The following is a 19,043-nucleotide window of genomic DNA, read 5'->3' as shown; positions in this document are numbered from 1 at the left end:
TGGAGAAAGATGCACCGTGCTAACACTTGTCGAAAGACAGCGGTGCGCGGCGGCGTCCCACTAGCTGTCCATTTCATATGTGACAGCGGCTTCCCACTAGCTGTTTCATATGCGACAGCAGCGCCGCACTGGCTGTCCGTCTCAGATGTGCAGCGGCGCCCCCGCTGGCTATCCGTCTCAAGCGCAGTGGCGCCCAGCTGGCTGGCTGGCTGTCTCACGTGCAGCGGCGTCTCGCTGGCTGTCCATCTCGTAGGCGCAGGGGCGCCCCACTGGCTGGCTGTTTCATACGCGATAGTGCACAGAAGCCAATGCTGCTCTCAGCTTGTCTCCTCTCCTTCCCGCACTGTGTCCACAAGGTCATTCTCTGAATCTTCGCCTCTATTCTTGGCCTGCAAATGGATTCATCAGTGTCATTTTTCTAGATTCTGTATATATGTGTTAATGTGAAAAGCCTATTGTTGGAAAAGACCCTGGTGCTGGGGAAGAGGGGAAGAAGAGAAGTGGGTGGCATCCCGGACTCAGCGGGCATGAGTTTGAGCAAGCTCGGGGAGATAGTGAAGGACAGGGAAGGCTGGTGTGCCGTAGTCCGTGTGGTTGTGAAGAGAGTCAGACATGACTAAGTAGCTGAATGATGAGCGCGTGGCTCTTTCTGACTCACTCCACCCCGTATGAGGCTTTAGGCTCGCCCACATTGCTGCAGGCGGCCCAGTTGCGCTCCTTTTCTCAGCTGAGTGATATTCCGTCGTCAGTACCTGCCACACCCCCTTTACCCATTCCCCTCTCAGGGTGCTGAGCTCAGTGCTCTGTGGCATCCTGGAGGGGTGGAGTGCTGGGGGCAGAAGGGAGGTTCACGAGGGAGGGGATGTGTGTACGCAACGTGGCTGATTCATGATGGACAGCAGAAACTGACACAACATTGTAAAGCAATTGTATTCCAATAAAAATTTTTAAAAAAACATTATCAGCCTACCTTCCTTGCCGTTGTTGTGGTTGCTCAGTCACTCAGTCGCGTCTGACTCTCTGTGACCCTGTGGAGTATAGCACGCCAGGCCCCTACCCATAGGTAACTATTACTCTGATTTATGTAACTGTAAATTAGTTTCAGCTGTTTTTGAAATTTATATCAATGGAATTACACTGTCTGAATTATTTTGTGTCCAACTTCCTTTGGCTTCTCTGATAGCTCAGTTGGTAAAGAATCCTGCAATGCAGGAGACCCCGGTTCGATTCCTGGGTCAGGAAGATTCGCTGGAGGAGGGATAGGCTGCCCACTCCAGTGTTCTTGGGCTTCCCTTGTGGCTCAGCTGGTAAGAATCCGCCTGCAATGCGGGAGACCTGGGTTCGATCCCTGAGGTGGGAAGATCCCCTGGAGAAGGGAAAGGTACCCACCCCTGTGTTCCAGCCTGGAGAGTCCCATGGACTGTGTCATAGTCCACGGGGTCACAGAGAGTCGGACGCGGCTGAGCGGCTTGCACTCACTTTCCTTTACTCAGGATTGCTTTGAAGCCTGTCCATGCCGAAGGCGGTCAGAACACGTCCACTCTCCTTGCTCCGCAGTGTTCAGTCGTGCCCAAACAGCACAGTTTTTTGCCCCTGCCCCAAGAAGACAGCGGGAGTGCCTGTGTCCATCCACACAGCCGAAGCTTCAGAGGAAGGAAGGTCATCAGGAGTGAAGAGGAAGGGGGCTTCCCTGGTGGGCCAGTGGTTAGGCGTCTCCTTCCATTGCAGGGCATGGCGGTTTGATCGCGGCTTGGGGAACTACCATCCCAGATGCTCTGGGGCAACTAAGCCCCTGCCCCTCAACTACTGAGCCTGCAGGCTATAGCTAGGACCTGCTGCTGCTGCTGCTGCTGAGTTGATTCAGTCATGTCCGACTCTGTGCAGCCCACCAGGCTCCCCCGTCCCTGGGATTCTCCAGGCAAGAACACGAGTGGGGTGCCATTTCCTTCTCCAGTGCATGAAAGTGAAAAGTGAAAGTGAAGTCTCTCAGTCGTATCGGACTCTATGCGACCCCATGGACTGCAGCCCACCAGGCTCCTCTGTCCATGGGATTTTCCAGGCAAGAGTACTGGAGTGGGGTGCCATTGCCTTCTCCAGCAGCTAGGACCCGGCACAGCCTAATATTAAATAAATAAATAAATAAAAACGTCTCTCTAAACTATTATCTAATTTGCTCTTCCTACCTTGTCTTGCTAGGGAAAGTCCTCCTAGGCCTTTCGGAGGCTTGCGTCCTCACCTCCGAGGTCTCTGCCCACGTGTGAGCCAGAGGGGCCTCTCCTGGTCCCATCTCAGCCCAACGAGCACCCTCCGCCTTTGCGCGGCCTGGTTTTGTTTCACACCATTTCTCAGTGTGTGTGTGTGTGTGCGTGCGTGCTCTGTCACTTCAGTCGCGTCTGACTCTTTGCAGCCCCATGGACTGTAGCCCACCAGGCTCTTCTGTCCATGTGATTCTCCAGGCAAGAATACTGGACTGCCATGCCCCATTCAGGGGATCTTCCCAACCCAGGGAACACATGAGTGGAAGGAAGTAGCTGTTAGAAATGCGTAGTCTGAATGTTACAGAAATACTTTTTTTGTTTGTTTTTTAGGAGGGATTAGCAAGAAAAGTGGTCGTAGTAGGAAGTGGAGGGAGATGCTGAGACTACCGCCCGTCAGCCAGTGCAGTGAGCTTCGCCAGTCCATCGGTGAGTATGGAGGCGCGCCCGTTTCTCCGGAGGCCGCGTCTGGCGTGTGCTGTTTCCCTTTGTTGGAAGTTATTTTCTCTTGAGTCCCTTGTTTGTTTCAAATCCTCTATAATAGATTCTCCTTATACCATCAGGATTCTTCACAGGAAAAAACCACATAGGTTTTCTAATGTGCGTTAGAAACATTATCAAGTGTATGGCTATTGACTTTTTCATTAAAAAGATCTTGGAAATTCCCTGGTGACCCAGTGGGTAGGACTCCACACTTTCTTTTGCTGCTGTGGGGCCCAGGTTCCACGCCTGGTCGGGGAACTAAGATCCCACAAGCTGTGCAGCACAATGAAATGAATAAATAAAAGTAAATAAAATTAAGACCATTCTCTAAGATGTAATATAGGCCCATTGTTCTGGATAGAACTGAAGAGAAATGTAGCAATCATCCCATCTAGAAGGGAACGCTGGTAACCCTTTCTCATTCTTCTTCCAGACGGTTCTCTATGCGTGGACAGGAATTCTCGATGGGAACTTCAGGAAAAGAGTGGTCAGATTAAACAATAAGATGCCTCAGTGTCATGGAGACTGAGAGTGAGAGTTAGCGACAGGTCCTGGCCCGAGCGAAGAAGTCGTGCGTAGAGCCTTGCGTGAGGGCGGCCATCACTGTTTGTTTAGAGATGTGATTTCCAGTTCACAGGATACGCATCAGAGTGTGGATATTCCCCAGTCCCCTTGCCCTTGCCTGCGACGTTGCTGACACTGTTGCCAGTGTTTTCATCCGTTTGTCGTTCAGTCGCTTATTCGTATCCGACTCTTCGTGACCCCGTGCACTGCGACACGCCAGGCTCCCTGTCCGTCACTGTCTCCTGAAGTTTGCCCAGATTCATGTCAAATTGTAATTTGAAAAATGGTCTCATTTTAATTGTGGATGGAGTTGAGCAGTTTCCTTGGGTTTTTTCAGTTTTATTTTCTTCCAATTCATTTGTAAAAGTTCTTCATATGCAAAATGAGCTGTCCTTTTATGTTCAGTGTGAACACATTTTCTATTTCTGCTCTTGCCTTTTGGCAGTATTTTTTCAATATGGACATTTTAATTTTTTATGTAGACAAATATATCAATATTTTTCTTCTTAGCCTCTGAACTTTATGTTCTATTTAGGGAAGACATCTTTACTCCAAGATAATTTTTTAAAAATCTGTTTTTTCTTTAGTACCATTGTAGTTCCTTGTAAAGAAAGTTTAAATATTTTAACTATCAAAGTTAACTTCAGATAGCATAAAGTCAGAGTATTTTTCCCCTAAAAAAACCTACCCAACCTTGTTAATTAACCTCATTACATTTTTTTCTCATTATGTTTTAAAAATAGCAATTTTTGAAAGATATAATTAGTATGCCCTATAATTCACCTGTTTAAAGTCTATAATTCAGTGGTTTTTAATATAGTCACAGAGTTGTGCAACCATTACCACGGTCAGTTTTTTCAGTTTTACCACATTTTAACCACCCGGAAAGAAACCCCGTGCCCGCTGGTAGTCACTCCCGATTCCCGCCCCACTTGCAGCCAAAGGCAGCCACCCATCCACTCCTGTGTCTGTGGATTTGCCGACCCCGGACATTTCATACAGATGGGAACCAGACACGAGGTCTCGTGTGGCTGGCTTCTTTTCACGCACCCCCATCTTCTGAGCTCCCGCACTGTGCACCATGGATCAGTGCTTCCCTCCTTTTTGTTGTCAAATACTCTTCCACTGTACATATGATGCTTTATCCATTCGTCGTTTCATAGATATTGAGTTGTTTTCCATTTTTTGTCTGTTATGAATAATATGGCTACAGTTCAGTTCAGTCGCTCAGTCGTGTCCGACTCTTTGCGACCTCATGGACTGCAGCACACCAGGCTTCCCTGTCCATCACCTACTGCTGGAGTTTACTCACACCCATGTCCATTGAGTCGGTGACGCCATCCAACCATCTATCTCATCCTCTGTCTTCCCTTTCTCCTCCCGCCTTCAATCTTTCCCAGCATCAGGGTGTTTTCCAATGAGTCGGTTCATCACATCAGGTGGCCTAAGTTATTCATGTACAAGTCTTTTTTACTTGTGGTAAAATAAACATAACAGAAGTGGCCACTTTAACCGTTTTGAAGTGTACAGTTCAGTGGTGTTGGTTTGGAGGTTGTACGTGTCTGAGAAGGACCTCTGTCTGCCTGTGCCACATGCACGATGCAGACCTTGCTGCGGCTCAGGGCTGGCTGCTCTGAGCCCGCGATTTCCCCAGCGTCCCCGAGAGCGGCCCTCCCTGTCGTTGCCGCCTCACTGCTGAGGTACTTGGAACTGGAACCAGTTGCCTTCTGAGACAGTTTATTGTGAGAAACTGGCCCTTCCCTCCCGTGCTTGTTGCCTCCTTCAGGTCACCACTGCGCTTCTGATGGCTGGTACCCCGGTCCCAGCTTGCTGCCCCTCTCCCCGCCCATGGCCTGGTCTTTCCAGATGGCCCTCGGACATGAGCATGTCCCACAGGTCTCTGCTGTCTTCAGAATGCCCTACTTGTAAGTATAACTGTGAAGGTCAAACGCGACGATCTGCGGAGAGGACTTACAGGTGCCCTGGCGTACGGTGAGAGAAGGAGATTCTCTCCTGTACTTTGTTTTTGTCCGCTTCTTCCCGGACGGAGGGAGACTCCTTGTGTGGCATCTAGGCCTTTTGAAGCTGTGAGCTGCCTTTTTTTTCCCTTGAAGCTTCGTTTGCCTCCACATTGGCCTCCCTGCGTGTCCTCTTTCAGCCTCTCTGAACTGCTTGTGGGGTCAGCCGTTTGCCTTCTGTGTATCTTGGTCCATAGATTGTCCTAACAAATTAAAATCTGGTACAGGAGTATAACATTACAGGTCCGTGCGATCTAGAAGCTGTTAAGCGTGGCTGGAGCCAGAAAGAAGACAATGCTCTGAGTGGACTCGCGCTCTGCCGAGGAGCACGGAGCTGTCGGCTTCCCGTCCGTCTGTCTGCGCCTTGCTCCTTCTGCTTGCACCTGCGAGCTACCCTTTCTGGCTTCCCTTTTGTCCTCTTCGATTTCTCTCTTACTCTGTTACCACAGCTCCTCAAGTAATTTTTACTGCTTCCTGTGTCCGTCTGGATCTTTACATTTTGTGGTTAATTTTTTGTTCTTTCTCAGAGGTTTTGTTTCTCCTTAACTGCTGGGAATGCCTCTGAGATGTCTCTACCTCTGGGTCAGCCTTCTTTTGTCACGCTTAACATTTATTGGAGCCTTTAATCTTGGGCCTGGGAAAGTCGAGTGTATGTTTAATTATAAACTTCATGTATGCGTAATTACAAAATTTAATGTGTGTCTAACTTAAGAGAGGGGCTTCCTCTGTGGCCATGTGCTTTGGCTTTCCTGGGCACCCCTCTCTTGCATGGGGTTCTGGAAGGTGGGTGGGTCAGCGAGGTCCCGTCCGGACGGAGCCTGTGTCCCAGGGGCCACAGACAGAGTTGCTCCACTTTACCAGCTCAGCATGTAGCTCCTCCAGCCGGGCTCTGCCTCCTCAGGGTCTGAGCATCTCTCTTGTCAGATACCCACATTCTGCAAAGAGGCTTCAGCCTGAAGAAGTCCCCTGGACTGCAGTTGTGTTCAGGCCTCGGCGGGGCTCCCGGGATCCAGACCCCCGGGCGGGCTCCCTTGTCTCTGAGGACTCACCTGTTCCTTTAACAGGCCTGCGCTCTTGGCTTTCTCTCTTCCTGCTGTTGTTCAGTTGCTCAGTTGCGCCCTGCTCGTGTGTATATGTGTGTGTCTGACTGTTTACAACCCCATGGACTAGCCCACCAGGGTTCTCTGTCTGCGGCATTTCCCAGGTGAGAATACTGGAGTGGGTTGCCATTTCCTCCTCCAGGGCATCTTCCTGACCCAGGGATCAAACCCGTGTCTCTTGCATTGCAGGCGGTTTCTTTACCACTGAGCCACCTGGGAAGCCCACGCAGTCCTCAGGTCTCTTAACTCCCAAGGACACCTGCATTCTTTTTCCCGTGTCAGGCTTCATCCTTTCTGTTGTGGTTTTGTCTTTGGTCCTTTGAGTAGGAGCCTAGGTGAGAAGGCCAGCAAACCCGTGCTCCATCTGCAACCCCGCTGGAAACCGGGAAGATCTACGAACCTCCGAGTGTGGGGGCAAAGCCTTGCCAGCTCTCAGCTCTGGGCTTCCCTGGCTGTCCACGCTTCCACTGCAGGGGTCAGGGGTTACATGCCTGGTCCCCCAGTGGTGAGGACTCCACGCTTCCACTGCAGGGGCCAGGGCTGGAAGCCTGGTCCCCCAGTCAAAGAAGTTCCACCGGCTGCGAGGTGCAGCCATAAACAAAAAACAAACCAAAAAAACCTCAGCTTTTGAAAACATCACCCCTTTAACGACCTTATGTCCTGTGTGCTTTAAATGTAGTGAGTGAGTGTCCCTAAATAAAATGTGGTAGCTGAATTGGATCAAGTGGGTGGCAGAGTTTTTGCCAAGCTGCTGCGGACATTTGCTGAAGCAAGCAGCTGTGCAGTGGGAAACAGGGTTTCATATCCGTGGCCGCACCCCCACGTGCAGCCAGTGACCTAAACAGGGTTTTGTTCCTACTTACACTTGGCGTTAATAAACCCTTTAGTTGAGGAGTTTGTTAGGGCCCGCTTGATTTCCATGAGTTTCACTTATTTCTTCACCTTTATAGCTGGTTTAGGGATGTGAAAAAAGTGAAAGTGTTAGTTGCTCAGTTCTGTCTGACTCTCTGTCCATGGCATTCTCTAGGCAAGAACACTGGAGTGGGTGGCCGTACCCTTCTCCGTGGGATTTTCCTGACCCAGGGATCGAACCCAGATTTCCTGCTTTGCAGGCACATTCTTAACCATCTGAGCCATAGGGATATCTGAACCTAATTATGCTCAAGTTCAGAGCCACTGCTAAAAGAGCAACTGATTTTCTTGCTGAAGTTTAAATAAACCTATGTTGAACATACAATTTTGCCTTATAGTCCTTGTGACACTTTCGCTAAATCTTAGTGCCTTGTTCACAAGATAATATGAGTGTTTGGGGTAAGGTAAGGTAAGGTATACAATGTATCATCCCACCAGAGAGAAAAAAGACAGTTAAAAAGTCATTAAAAAATGTATCTGTTAACTTGTGAAAGAATAGAAATGTATCAAAACAAAAAAGTTTTCAAAATCTAAGGTAGAACATTCCTGTGATGTATTTCACATGCGTGTAATTTGTGCCTAACACACGGAGTGGGTGGCATCGTGGGAGGACCGACCCAGCGCCCTTTCCTGCCCCTCGGTTCCCCAGGGAACCCCCCTTTCCTTTGTGTAGGGAGCAGGGAATTCCCAGTCCATCTCCGTACACCTTTCTTCATCCGTTCTTCCAGCTGCCCTTGGCACTTTAATTTTAAATATTCGTGATAGCCCAGTGTGAATTAGTAAACAAAACTGTGGTCTCAACAGTAATGCTGTGAGTGCTGTTTCTGACGTGCATTGTGTCAGGTAAAAGTAGTGAGGTTCCGAAAAGCTGTGTGTGTTGTCTTCTCTTCACCCAGAGAAGGATTACAGCAGCCTCTGTGACAAGCAGCCGATCGGAAGACTTCTCTTCAGGCAGTTCTGCGACACGAAAGGGGATCTGAAGAGGCGGATTGAGTTCCTGGACGCAGTGGTGAGTGATTCATCACCGTGCTGAGTCACCCGAGCCTGTGCTTTTGGAAACTGAAAACTAGTGTGAGAGCTCTCTAAGGCGGTCAGACCCTGCAGCGCGGCGAGAGCACAGAGATGAGCTGTCCTGGCGTCGCGCCACGTTGGGTTAGAGCGGATAAAGTAGTAGCTCATACAGATTCCTGCTCAAGCTTTGGAGAATCAAAGGTGTTTACGACGTAGCTTTGAAACGCGCTGCTTTCCCTTGTAAGAAGGCTAAAGTAGGGGTGAAGCCAGCGCTTGTAGAGCCGCCTCCTCCAGGCGCCCTGAGTGCTTGGAGACGCTCCCACCCAGAGCACGCACAGGGAGGACAGCTAGCGCAGGGAGCAGGGTCACAGTGAATGGGGTCGGCCGTCCTTCTACGTCTGCGTGACATCTGTGCCTCCAGCTCGACGTCCACCCTGACTTCCTTCTAGGTTAAGAGATGCTGTGCTTCTGAAACCATAGCGATAGCACCGGCAAGGCTAGAAGCTTCAAAACTGTGAACTTCAGAAGCAGCTTAGTGCAGCGTCGGTAGAATTCATTAATAAAAGTTCTCTTACTTCCAGTTAGTTGTGCCCAGACTGTGACACTTCCCTCTCTGCTTTAGCCTGTCCTCGTTACATCAGCAAATATGTATTGACTCCATACTGTATGCAAGGTACTAGCCTATATCATGGGGATTTTATCCATTTCTTTTCCCTTGACTTAGCTTTTTAGAAATACGTACCTATTCACTTTTCACTTTCATGCACTGGAGAAGGAAATGGCAACCCACTCCAGTGTTCTTCCTGGAGAATCCTAGGGACGGGGGAGCCTGGTGGGCTGCCGTCTCTGGGGTTGCACAGAGTGGGACACGACTGAAGCGACTTAGCAGTAGCAGCATGTATTCTTTCAGAAAACTGTATGGGGCCCTTGCCTGTTTTATTGTTTGCTCCTGCTCTGGGAGCTCCCTGGCTCTCCTTACTGGTGCCTGGACTGGGCTGAGAGATGGCTGGGAGGGAGGCCGTCAGAGCTTCCTTCTTAAGGCTTCTCAGATGGCGCTAGTGGTAAAGAACAACCTGCCTGCCAGTGCAGGAGACACAGGGGACATGGGTTCCATCCCTGGGTTGAGAAGATCCCCTGGAGCAAGGCATGGCAGCTCGCTCGAGTGTTCTCACCTGGGCAGTCCCATGGGCAGGGAGCCCAGCAGTTTATGGTCCCAGAGGGTTGCGCAGAGTTGGACGCAACTGGAGTGACTGAGCATGCGTGCTTCCTTTTAAAACGTTCTCTCTTTTGCGTTGGACTGCATTTGGTGTTCAGTGCTGTGTTAGTTTGAGGTGTACACCCGAGTCTTCTGATGAATCATGACCCCCTTAGCTGCTAGGTACCTGGCTTGCTGGCTGTGGCGGCAGGGTTAGCTTTTCGACGGTAGCCTCGTGGTGCATAAGCCACCCCAGTGTATGCCACCAGGCATCACTGCGGCTCCGACTCTCCTTGTAGTGGGCGATGCCGGGTTCCTTGGGCTCCTTGAGTGGACAGACAGCATCTTACCCATTCCCTTCTCCTGGCTGCTGATACAGCTGTTCGCTCTGTTCCTCTCTCAGTGCTTGCTGAATGAATTATATCAGTCAGGGGCCGAGGAAAGACATGGAAACGGGAACAGATAGGCTGAGAGATTTATTGCAAGGAATCAGCATACATGATGGTGTGATCTGGCTGGAGGTGGGAAATCCGTAGGACAGACCATCAGGAAGGGCAGGACAGGACTTTCCAGCGGTGGGGTGAAACTGCTCTCCTCAGGCAGAACTTCTCGAGGAAGCCTCAGCTCTGCTTGAAAGGCCTTTGCACTGGTTGAACGAAGCCCACCCAGATTACCTGGGATTAAAGCCAACTGAGAGAGACTCTGGTCACATCTACAAATACCCAGCAACACTGGGTTAGTGTTTGAGTGCCTGGGGATGGTCACCAGTCTGGCTGACACGTTGGAGGCCATCGCGGAGTCACAGCACTTTCTTTCCTGTCGATTGTCCCTTGTATCGCCTCTAGAGCGCCAGGAACTTGAGTTGGGCAGTTTGTGAGTAAACAGCTTGCTGGTCAGTGTGCTGGTGAGTGTGACGCCTTGAATGGAGAGCATGAAGTCGGCTCTGGGAGGGCAGCCAGCCGAGGTCGCGGCCCCTGTGCCAGGCCTGAGCAGAGTGCGAGGGAGGAGGCTAGACGCTGGCCCAAGCCCTTCATCCTGGAGTCCTCTCCGCGCGTTGAGTAGAGCGGCTTCCCTGGGTCTTCGTTCCCTGCTTCTCAGCTCCATCTGGCTTCCGGCTTCACTGCTCTCCAGGGTCCCACTTGCAGAACTTGGGCTTCGTGAGGCCTCTGCATCCTCCTGTCTCCCTGGCTGGGGATGCTGCGGGACGACTGGTTGAGACTCTCTTATCTCGGCCTTGGCAATCTCCCCCTTGTCTCTCTCTCTCTTCTCTGCCTTCCCATTCCTTGTTCCTTGCTCATCCTCGATGGGTGTTTAGATACTGATCAGGTGCTGCCTGTGACTTCGTTTTCTGGCCTGGGTGCTGTCGCCTGCCCTTCGGTTGATCCCTGACACGTGTGTGAATGGCTCCTGCTCAGGAGCTGCGGACTGACTTCCTTGGGAGCACTGCACACAGGTGTCCGAGTGCGTCTTGGGCTTTCCTAACACGCCATTGCCTAGGCCAGCCCACGTCGCTCATCTCACTCCGTTTTACTTGGCCACGTCTAAGGGCTGGGCACGCAGTGTGGCACAGGGAGGGCCGCGGCACGTGTCGCTTCACTACGCTGTTAGTGGCCCAGTTGTGCCCGCCTCCTTACGACCCCACGGACTGCAGCCCACCACGCTCTTCTGTCCATGAGGTTTTCCAGGCAAGGATGCTGGAGTGGGGTGCCATTTCCTTCTCCAGGGGATCTTCCTGACCCAGGGATCGAACCCGGGTCTCCTGTACCGCAGGCAGACTCTTTACTGACTGAGCTACGAGGGAAGCCCACTACATTATCGATCCTTTAAAAACAGACCAGTTTTTCCCCTCGTGGCCATCAGTTTTCCAAAGAAGAGCTGCAGATACTTGACCAGAAGAGCTGCTCATTGGTTCTCAAGGCACCAGGTCAATCCCACAAGTCAGAGGATTTTGAAACCTTACAAAGTCCACAAAGAAGCTTAACTAACATTTTTCTTTTCTGTCGTCTCTGCAATCAGGCAGAATATGAAGTGGCTGCTGATGAGGACCAAAGACACTGTGGGCTCTTGGTCTTGGACACATTCTTCAGGGGAAAGGTGCGTTTCCTTCTTTAGCATAAAGATTTGTAAATGACTTAAATAATTAGAGCACATTGCCATGTCTACTTCGTTGGAATAAGTAAGTAATGAAATGACTCCATTTTACTTTGAAGTCAAGGCCCATTGGGGTCTGAACCATCTCTGCCACTCGCTCATTGTGGGAACCTTTGTGCCACTAGACAGCCCACTGAGAGCTGTAGAAGAGAGGTCTCACTTATGTAGCTTTTAAATCTTTTTTGTTAATTTCTCTTTTCTTCCTCACCTTTTCTGAAGAAAAACTCAAATAGCAAGGGAAGTTGTCAAGGAGGAAGGTGCAGCGTGGAGAGTTATCCTGGCTGATACAGCAAGTGTGGAAGCGGGCGGGGGCAGCAGACGCCTGCTTCTGCTGCTGGTCAGTCGCGTCTGACTCTCTGCGACCCCATGAACAGCGACCTGCCAGGCCTCCCTGTCCTTCACTATCTCTTGGAGTTTGCTCACACTCATGTGCCATGCAGCCATCTCATCCTCTGTCACCCCCTTATCCTGCCTCAATCTTCCCCAGCATAAGGGTCTTCTCCAATGTCAGCTCTTCACATCAGGTGTCCAAAGTATTGGAGATTAAGCTTCAGCATCAGTCCTTCCAGTGACTATTTAGGGTCGATTTCCTTTAGGATTGGCTGGTTTGATGTCCTTGCTGTCCGTCCAAGGGGCTCTCAGGAGTCTTCTTCAGCACCACAGTTCAGTTCTCTCCTGCTCAGCCTTCCTGATGGTCCAGCTCTCTCATCTGTATGTGACTACTGGAAAAACCATGGCCTTTGGCTATACAGACTCTTTGTCAACAAAGTGATATCTTTGCTTTTTAGTATGCTGTCTAGGCTTATTATAGCTTTTCTTCCAAGGAGCAAGTGTCTTTTAATTTCATGGCTACAGTCACCATCCACAGTGATTTTGGAGCCAAGAAAATAAAGTCTGTCACCATTTCCACTTTTTCCCCTTCTCTTTGCCATGAAGTGAATGGACCAGTTGCCATGATCTTACTTTTTTGAACTTTGAGTTTTAAGCCAGCTTTTTCACTCTCCTCCTTCACTTTCGTCAAGAGGCTCTATAGTTCCTCTTCACTTTTTGCCATTAGGGTGGTGTCATTTGCGTGTATGAGGTTACTGATATTTCTCTTGGCAGTCTTGACTCCAGGTTGTGCTTCATCCAGCCCGGCGTTCCGCATGATGTGCCCTGCATTAAGTCACACAAGCACAGTGACAATATGCAACCTCGACGGACTCTTTTCCCAATTTGGAGCCAGTCTGTTGTTCCATGTCTGGTTCTAACTGTTGCTTCTTGGCCTGCATACAGATTTCTCAGGAGGCAGGTCAGGTGGTCTGGTATTCCTATCTCTTTAAGAATTTTCCACAGTTTGTTGTGATCCACACAGTCAAAGGCTTTAGTATAGTCAGTGAAGCAGAAGTAGATTCTTTCTGGAACTCTCTTGCTTTTTCTGTGATCCAGCAGATGTTGGCAATTTGATCTCTGATTCCTCTGCCTTTTCTAAATCCCGCTTGTACATCTGGAAGTTCTCTATTCACATCCTGTTGAAGCCTCTTGTGGAGAATTTTGAACATTACTTTGCTAGCATGTGAGATGAGTGCAACTGTGTGGTAGTTTGAACATTCTTTGGCATTGCCCTTTTTTAGGGAATGGCATGAAAACTGACCTTTTTCAGTCTTGTGGCCACTGCTGAGTTTTCCAAATTTGCTGGCATATTGAGTGCAGCACTTTCACAGCATCATCTTATAAGATTTGAAATAGCTCAGCTGGAGTTCCATCACTTCTAGTTTTGTTTGTGGTAATGCTTCCTAAGGCCCACTTGATCTCACACTCCAGGATGGTTACAAACAGCAGGAATTTGCTGCTCACAGGCCTTGAAGCTGCTAGCCAGCACGTCCTTGCTGTGCCCTTACGTGGTGGAAGAGGTGTGAGGCGCCTCTGGAGGTGTCTCTGGGGCTCCAGCCCCACCCACGGGGCTCCATCCTCTTGATCTACACGCCTCCCAAGGGCTCTGCCTCCCAGTATCGCCACTTTGGGGGTTAGGAATTCAGCATGCATATTTGGGGCACACATCAGATCGTAGCACTCGTATATAGGACATCCTGAGTCTTCATACACATTAGGGAGAAAGAAAGCTGCGAGAGCTAGTAAATGAATTCAGCAAGGTTGCAGGGTACTAGATCACTAAACAAAATTCAGGTGTGTTTCTATACACTCATTTAAAGTCCAAAAATGAAATTAAATCAACTCCATTTACAATAGCATAAAAAAGAATAGAATAGTTTGCAGTAATTGCTTATAACAAAATAAGTGCAACATTTAATACGCTGAAAACTTCAAAACATCATTGAAAGAAAGTAAAGCAGAGCTGTGATAAAATGGAAAGGCATCCTGTGTTCATAGACCAGAAGACTTGATATTGACTTGTAGATTCAATATAATCTGTATCAAAATCTTAATTTCTTTTTTTTAGTAAATTAACAAGTAGATCTTAGAAATACACATACTGAAAGGGTCATGAACAATTAGAACAATCTTCAAAAACAAAGTTGGAGGACTTAACACCTCTCAATTTCAAAACTTACTACAAAGCTACAGGACAGTATGGTCCTGGCGTAAGGACAGATGTATAGATCAGCAGAATAGAACTGAGAGTGTGCAGACTGTCAGTTGACTTAAGGCTGCCAGGACTATTCATTCGGGGAAAGGAGAGTCTTTTCCATAAATGGTGCCGGGACAGCTGGGTACCCATGTGCAGAAGAAGGAAGTTGGACCCTTCTTTAATACTGTATACAAAAAGTAACTTGACTGTGAACACCATACTGCTCCTAGAGGAAACCTCTCAGGTGTGACTCTTAGCTGTAGAATTTCAGGTGCAAAGCTTCACGACCTCGATGTAGATAGTGGGTTCTCCTATGTGACACTGAAAGGACAGCGACAAAAGAAAAAACAGATAAACTGGACTTCGTCAAAGTACAGCTCTTCAGAGAGCACCACGAAGGCCAGAGGCAGCCTAGAGTGGGGGACATATGTGCCGGCCGTGCCGGACTAGGAGCGGGCATCCAGGACACGCAACCAGCTCGCACCGTTCAACAGTAAGAAGGCAACTCAATTTTAAAAAATAGTGAAGGTTTGTATTTTTAACAGAGGATAATAAGCATATATCTGCAAAAACTACCCCCTCTCCGTCCCCACCAGTGGACTTTCCCATCAGAGTTCTCATTGTCCAAAACTTTAAAAAGTAAGGCACTGGGTCATTTGGTAAATTTTATCTGGCAGTTACCTTTCCTGAAAAATAAGTACTGTTCCCTGATTTAAAGCCACAGGAGCCATCTGTATTCCACTTTCCTCGTGCTTGGTATCAGGCCAGTGGTCCCATCCTCGGCTTGCCGCACTTAGCTTGCCTCACGTCTCTGCTCGTGGGGGATCTGAGCACTGCTTTTCCTTCCTGTGGAAATAAATTTCTGTTAGTGTGTTTTCTAAGACACTGAAGGAAGGATCTCTATTTGGAGTAAGTCATTAAATAGTCTTCATAGAATTAACCTGTTTAATTTAGCTTCCGGAAATTGAGACCTTTGGAGGAGAAATAATACTATGGAAAACCCTAAGAGCTATTTCTGTAAAATGTGTATTTTTGAGACAAGCGTTGGAATTTAATGGCTGTGTCTACTGGGAATTTTGTCTTGTTTTCTGTTTGGCCCTGTGCCTGGAACAATGCGTATTTGATGAGTCAGTGAGTGACCAGATTTGTTTACCCTCATCGTAGCCTCTCCCTGTAGCAAGAAAGTGGTCTTGGGGGCACACTGCTCAGGTGAGGCTCCACTGCTGCTTCTGCGGCTGTTCCAGAATGTTCCATGGTTTGTCGAGCCTCTTCCATCAGGTTGTTATGAGGCTGAATGACAGAATGCATCACTTGTTCTAGGCCATTTGCATGACAGCTATTACTCATTATTAGTTATAACAGTATTATTGGTTTTGGGGGAAATGTGAGTTTACTTCTTGTATATGTCTACCAGTAGTCCAGCATCTTTGATGAAATAGCTGCTTTGATTTGTAGAAAACAGAAAGTTGTATTGCGGTTATTCAGCTGCCCCACAGACAGGAATCAGTAGGTTCAACGTACAGTTGAATGTGGTCTGTGTGTTTTCTTTCAATAAATCCAGACAGCAGTTTTGCTGTGTTTTCTGGAGAGGGGGGAGCTGGTGTGTGGGATGTTGGTGAGAATATAGACTCCTAGAGCCTTTTTGCAGAGCAGTTTTGCAATAAATGCCAGTGTTTTAAATGTGTGTATCCTTTGAGCTAGTATTTTTCCCTCTAGGAATCTACCTTATGAAACACAGCTGTGGAAAACGTTCACGGTAGTGATGTTTGCCGTGGCAAGAACTGGCAACTGGAATTGTTGAGGGGGCAGAAGCCCGTTCTCTAGGAGCCATGCAGTCATTGAGGAGGCAGGGCAGCCCTGTGGGTATCAGTATACACCTACCACATTATACATGTATTTATCCCATTTCTGTGAGGGGGAAAACGTGTCTCAGTATACACCTGCCACACTACACATGTATTTATCCCATTTCTGTGAGGGGGAAAATGTGTCTCTTTCTGAGTCTGTGTGTTTACATTTTCAATTGTGATTAAAAAAAAACACACCAAATTTCCCATCGTAACCATCTCGAGGTGCGCAGTTCAGTAGAGTTAAGTGCGTTCACACACGTGCAGACCGTCACCACCGCCCGTCTCCTGGACGGTTTTCATCTTGCACAACTGTGGGTCTGTCCCCATTAAACACTAACTCCCACGGCCCCTGCCCGCAGCCCCTGGCCACCTACCATCTGCTTTCTGTCCATGAGTCTGACTAGTCCAGGGACCTCACGTAAGTAGAATCATACCGTATATTTCTTTTTGTGACTGGCTTATGTCACTTAGCATAGTGTCCTTAAGGTTCCTCCATGTGGTAACAGGTCTCAGAATTCCTTTCTTTTTTGAGGCTGAACAATATTCTGTGTCTGGATGGGCCACGCTGTGTTTGGGCATCCACCATTGCTGGGTACCTGGGTGGCTCCCGTGTCTCCAGTGTCAGGAACCAGGCTGTGCACGAGGCTGTACGGGCGTCTTTGGGGCCTGCAGAGGGACGGCTGGAAGAGGCAGCTGACACGGCACTCAGGAAAGGGAGGCTGGTGGGGGCGGAGGGAGCACCCGGACCTGTCACTTCATACCCTTCACGGTGTGGTGGTTGTCAATAGGCATGAGATTCTGCCTTCCGCTGGTCATTTATTAAATCAGTAACTGTCGCGTTTGCTTTGTGCTATCTGAAGGGTTCGCCACCGCCTCTACCAGAAATACCTGAACACGTGGTGCTCAAGTGCAGGCAGAGGCTGTGGGAGGACCCAGCCAAAGACGTCTTCGAGGAGTGCACCAGGTGAGCGGGCGCACACGGCCTGGGCTCTGCGTGGGGCGGGGCTCTGCGTGGGGCGGGGCTCTGCGTGGGGCGGGGCTCTGCGTGGGGCGGGGCTCTGCGTGGGGCGGGGCTCTGCGCGGGGCGGGGCTCTGCGTGGGGCGGGGCTCTGCGCGGGGCGGGGCTCTGCGCGGGGCGGGGCCCTGCGCGGGGCGGGGCCCTGCGCGGGGCGGGGCCCTGCGCGGGGCGGGGCCCTGCGCGGGGCGGGGCCCTGCGCGGACTCCTGCAGCCTCTCCCCCGCAGCGCGTCCTGTCTGGATTAGGGCAGATGAGAAGGGACGCCTACAACACGCACAGGGACATCCTGAAACGCCAGGTCGTGGGCGTGGCTTTGCTGCCTGCCCAGCCCCTCTGCCCAGCCTTCCACAGGGCTCGTTCCAGGGTGAAAGGAGCCCCATAGAGCATGCACTGAAAATATCTTTTCTGCAGACCTTTGCAGTCAGGGCAGGAACGTCCCGAGTCCAAGCAGTCGCCTGAGTTCAGCTTCCTCGTGTGCTCAGGAGGAAAGAGTGGTGGCTGAAGTGACCTGGCCCCAGGCGTGGAGTCGTTTGTAAGCAGACGTTCGTTCGGGTGTCGCTCATGCCCTCAACACGTGCCTGCTGAGCCCTGCCCTATCGGGACCCGAGTCTGCTCCCTGGGCGGCCGTAATGCGAGGCCGACCCAGGAGCCGGGAGCTGAGGGCAGGCCGTCAGCAGGGCCGAGTGTCCGAGCGCCCCAGAGAGGCTCCTTTCCCCTCCCTGCTTCTGCTGTTGAAACTCTGTTCCGATGTCGAAATCCATGGGAGTTGCACGTGGCTGGAGAGACTGGTCCAAAATTCTGCCTTCTCTGTACAGGAATTTCAAGATAGAACAGCTGATAATCTTTAAACAGGTGCTGGTATTCAGGCATCTGCTTGATTAGTTCATTTGACAGGTGGCTCTTCACTCCTACATGTTGATTAGCTGTCGTTTACCATCAGCTGCATGTGGCATCGGATAACCGGGGACGGCAGCACAGCCTCGTGTGGCCTCTAGGAGTTTGGGTTCTTATTATTCTGGCTCATCCCCGTCTTGTTACGGCCTTTATTTCCCCCAGACCTTCCTTTCTCAGTTTGGTTCCCAGAATCCTGGTCCTGCGTAGTGAGCTGAGTCCTTTCTGCTTCCCACACGAAGCTCTGGTGGCCATCCGCACGTGATGGTTAGTGGGAGTGTGAAGACGAACATAGCAGAAACCAGTGCTGAGCTGATGTGCAGTTTTCAGTATCATATTTACAAATTGTGGGCAGTAGGCTCATGTGCCAGACTAGGGCGGTGGCGCAGAGTCTGTTGTTTTGAGGCAGAGAGTATTGGGGAGTAAAGTTGACATTCTGGGAGGTTGACTTAGTCGTTGACCTTACTGATTTTTACAGACCATGAAGTACACAAACGAGTCAGAATCAGGCAGTGTTTGTGTTCTTTTATGGAGACACCGAAGGACCTTTATAAAGGGGATTAACTGAGCTGACAGTGTTAGAATCCTGACTGGGTCACAGGTGTTTGGAGCTGAGCTGCCCGCATGCTCGCTGGGGACAGGAGCCCCGGGGCAGGGCCACCCCTGCTCACACATGGGGGCGTGAGGGCCCGGCCTCCGGGGCGGGCTCGGTTCTAGGACTGCCGTGGCGGCCACTCAGTACCCAGTGTCACTGACAGAGAGTTCGTGTTGATGTGGGTTGTGACGGCACTGATGTTCCGCTGTCCTGCAGAGCAGTCACCTGGGCTGTGGCCTCTGGTAAGCCCTTCTGTGAGAGTGAGAGTTTAAGACGGTGATGGATGACTTAGTGCTTTTATAAACGCATATCATTACTGAACTCCCTCTAAAAAAAGTCACTCAGTCATGTCTGACTCTTTGCGACCCCATGGACTATGGAATTCTCCAGACCAGAATAGTGGAGTGGGTAGCCTTTCCCTTCTCCAGGGGA

General features: G+C 50.0%; 1 protein-coding gene across 26 annotated transcripts in view; it reads left to right on the top strand.

Annotated features, from left to right (window-relative positions):
* Positions 1-19,043, top strand: part of GRK4 (G protein-coupled receptor kinase 4) — a 53,054-nt gene that overhangs the window by 10,999 nt on the left and 23,012 nt on the right. For 19 of the 26 annotated variants that reach the window (XR_011257893.1, XR_011257894.1, XR_011257890.1 and 16 more), the window contains exons 2-5: positions 2,589-2,684; positions 8,229-8,341; positions 11,555-11,632; positions 16,969-17,072. Coding sequence is in view for 11 of the 26 variants with exons in the window: in XM_069594873.1 (XP_069450974.1) it covers positions 2,589-2,684; positions 8,229-8,341; positions 11,555-11,632; positions 16,969-17,072 (391 nt within the window). In the remaining 15 variants the exon portion in view is untranslated. The remainder of the gene's footprint in view (positions 1-2,588; positions 2,685-8,228; positions 8,342-11,554; positions 11,633-16,968; positions 17,073-19,043) is intronic. The other 7 variants (XR_011257900.1, XR_011257895.1, XM_069594876.1 and 4 more) reach the window with 1 other exon arrangement.

The sequence above is a fragment of the Ovis canadensis genome, chromosome 6, assembly GCF_042477335.2.
Source record: "Ovis canadensis isolate MfBH-ARS-UI-01 breed Bighorn chromosome 6, ARS-UI_OviCan_v2, whole genome shotgun sequence".
Taxonomy (NCBI): Eukaryota; Metazoa; Chordata; class Mammalia; order Artiodactyla; family Bovidae; genus Ovis; species Ovis canadensis.
The sequence above is the reverse complement of the archived record's forward strand: the minus strand, read 5'-3'. Positions and strand labels throughout refer to the sequence as shown.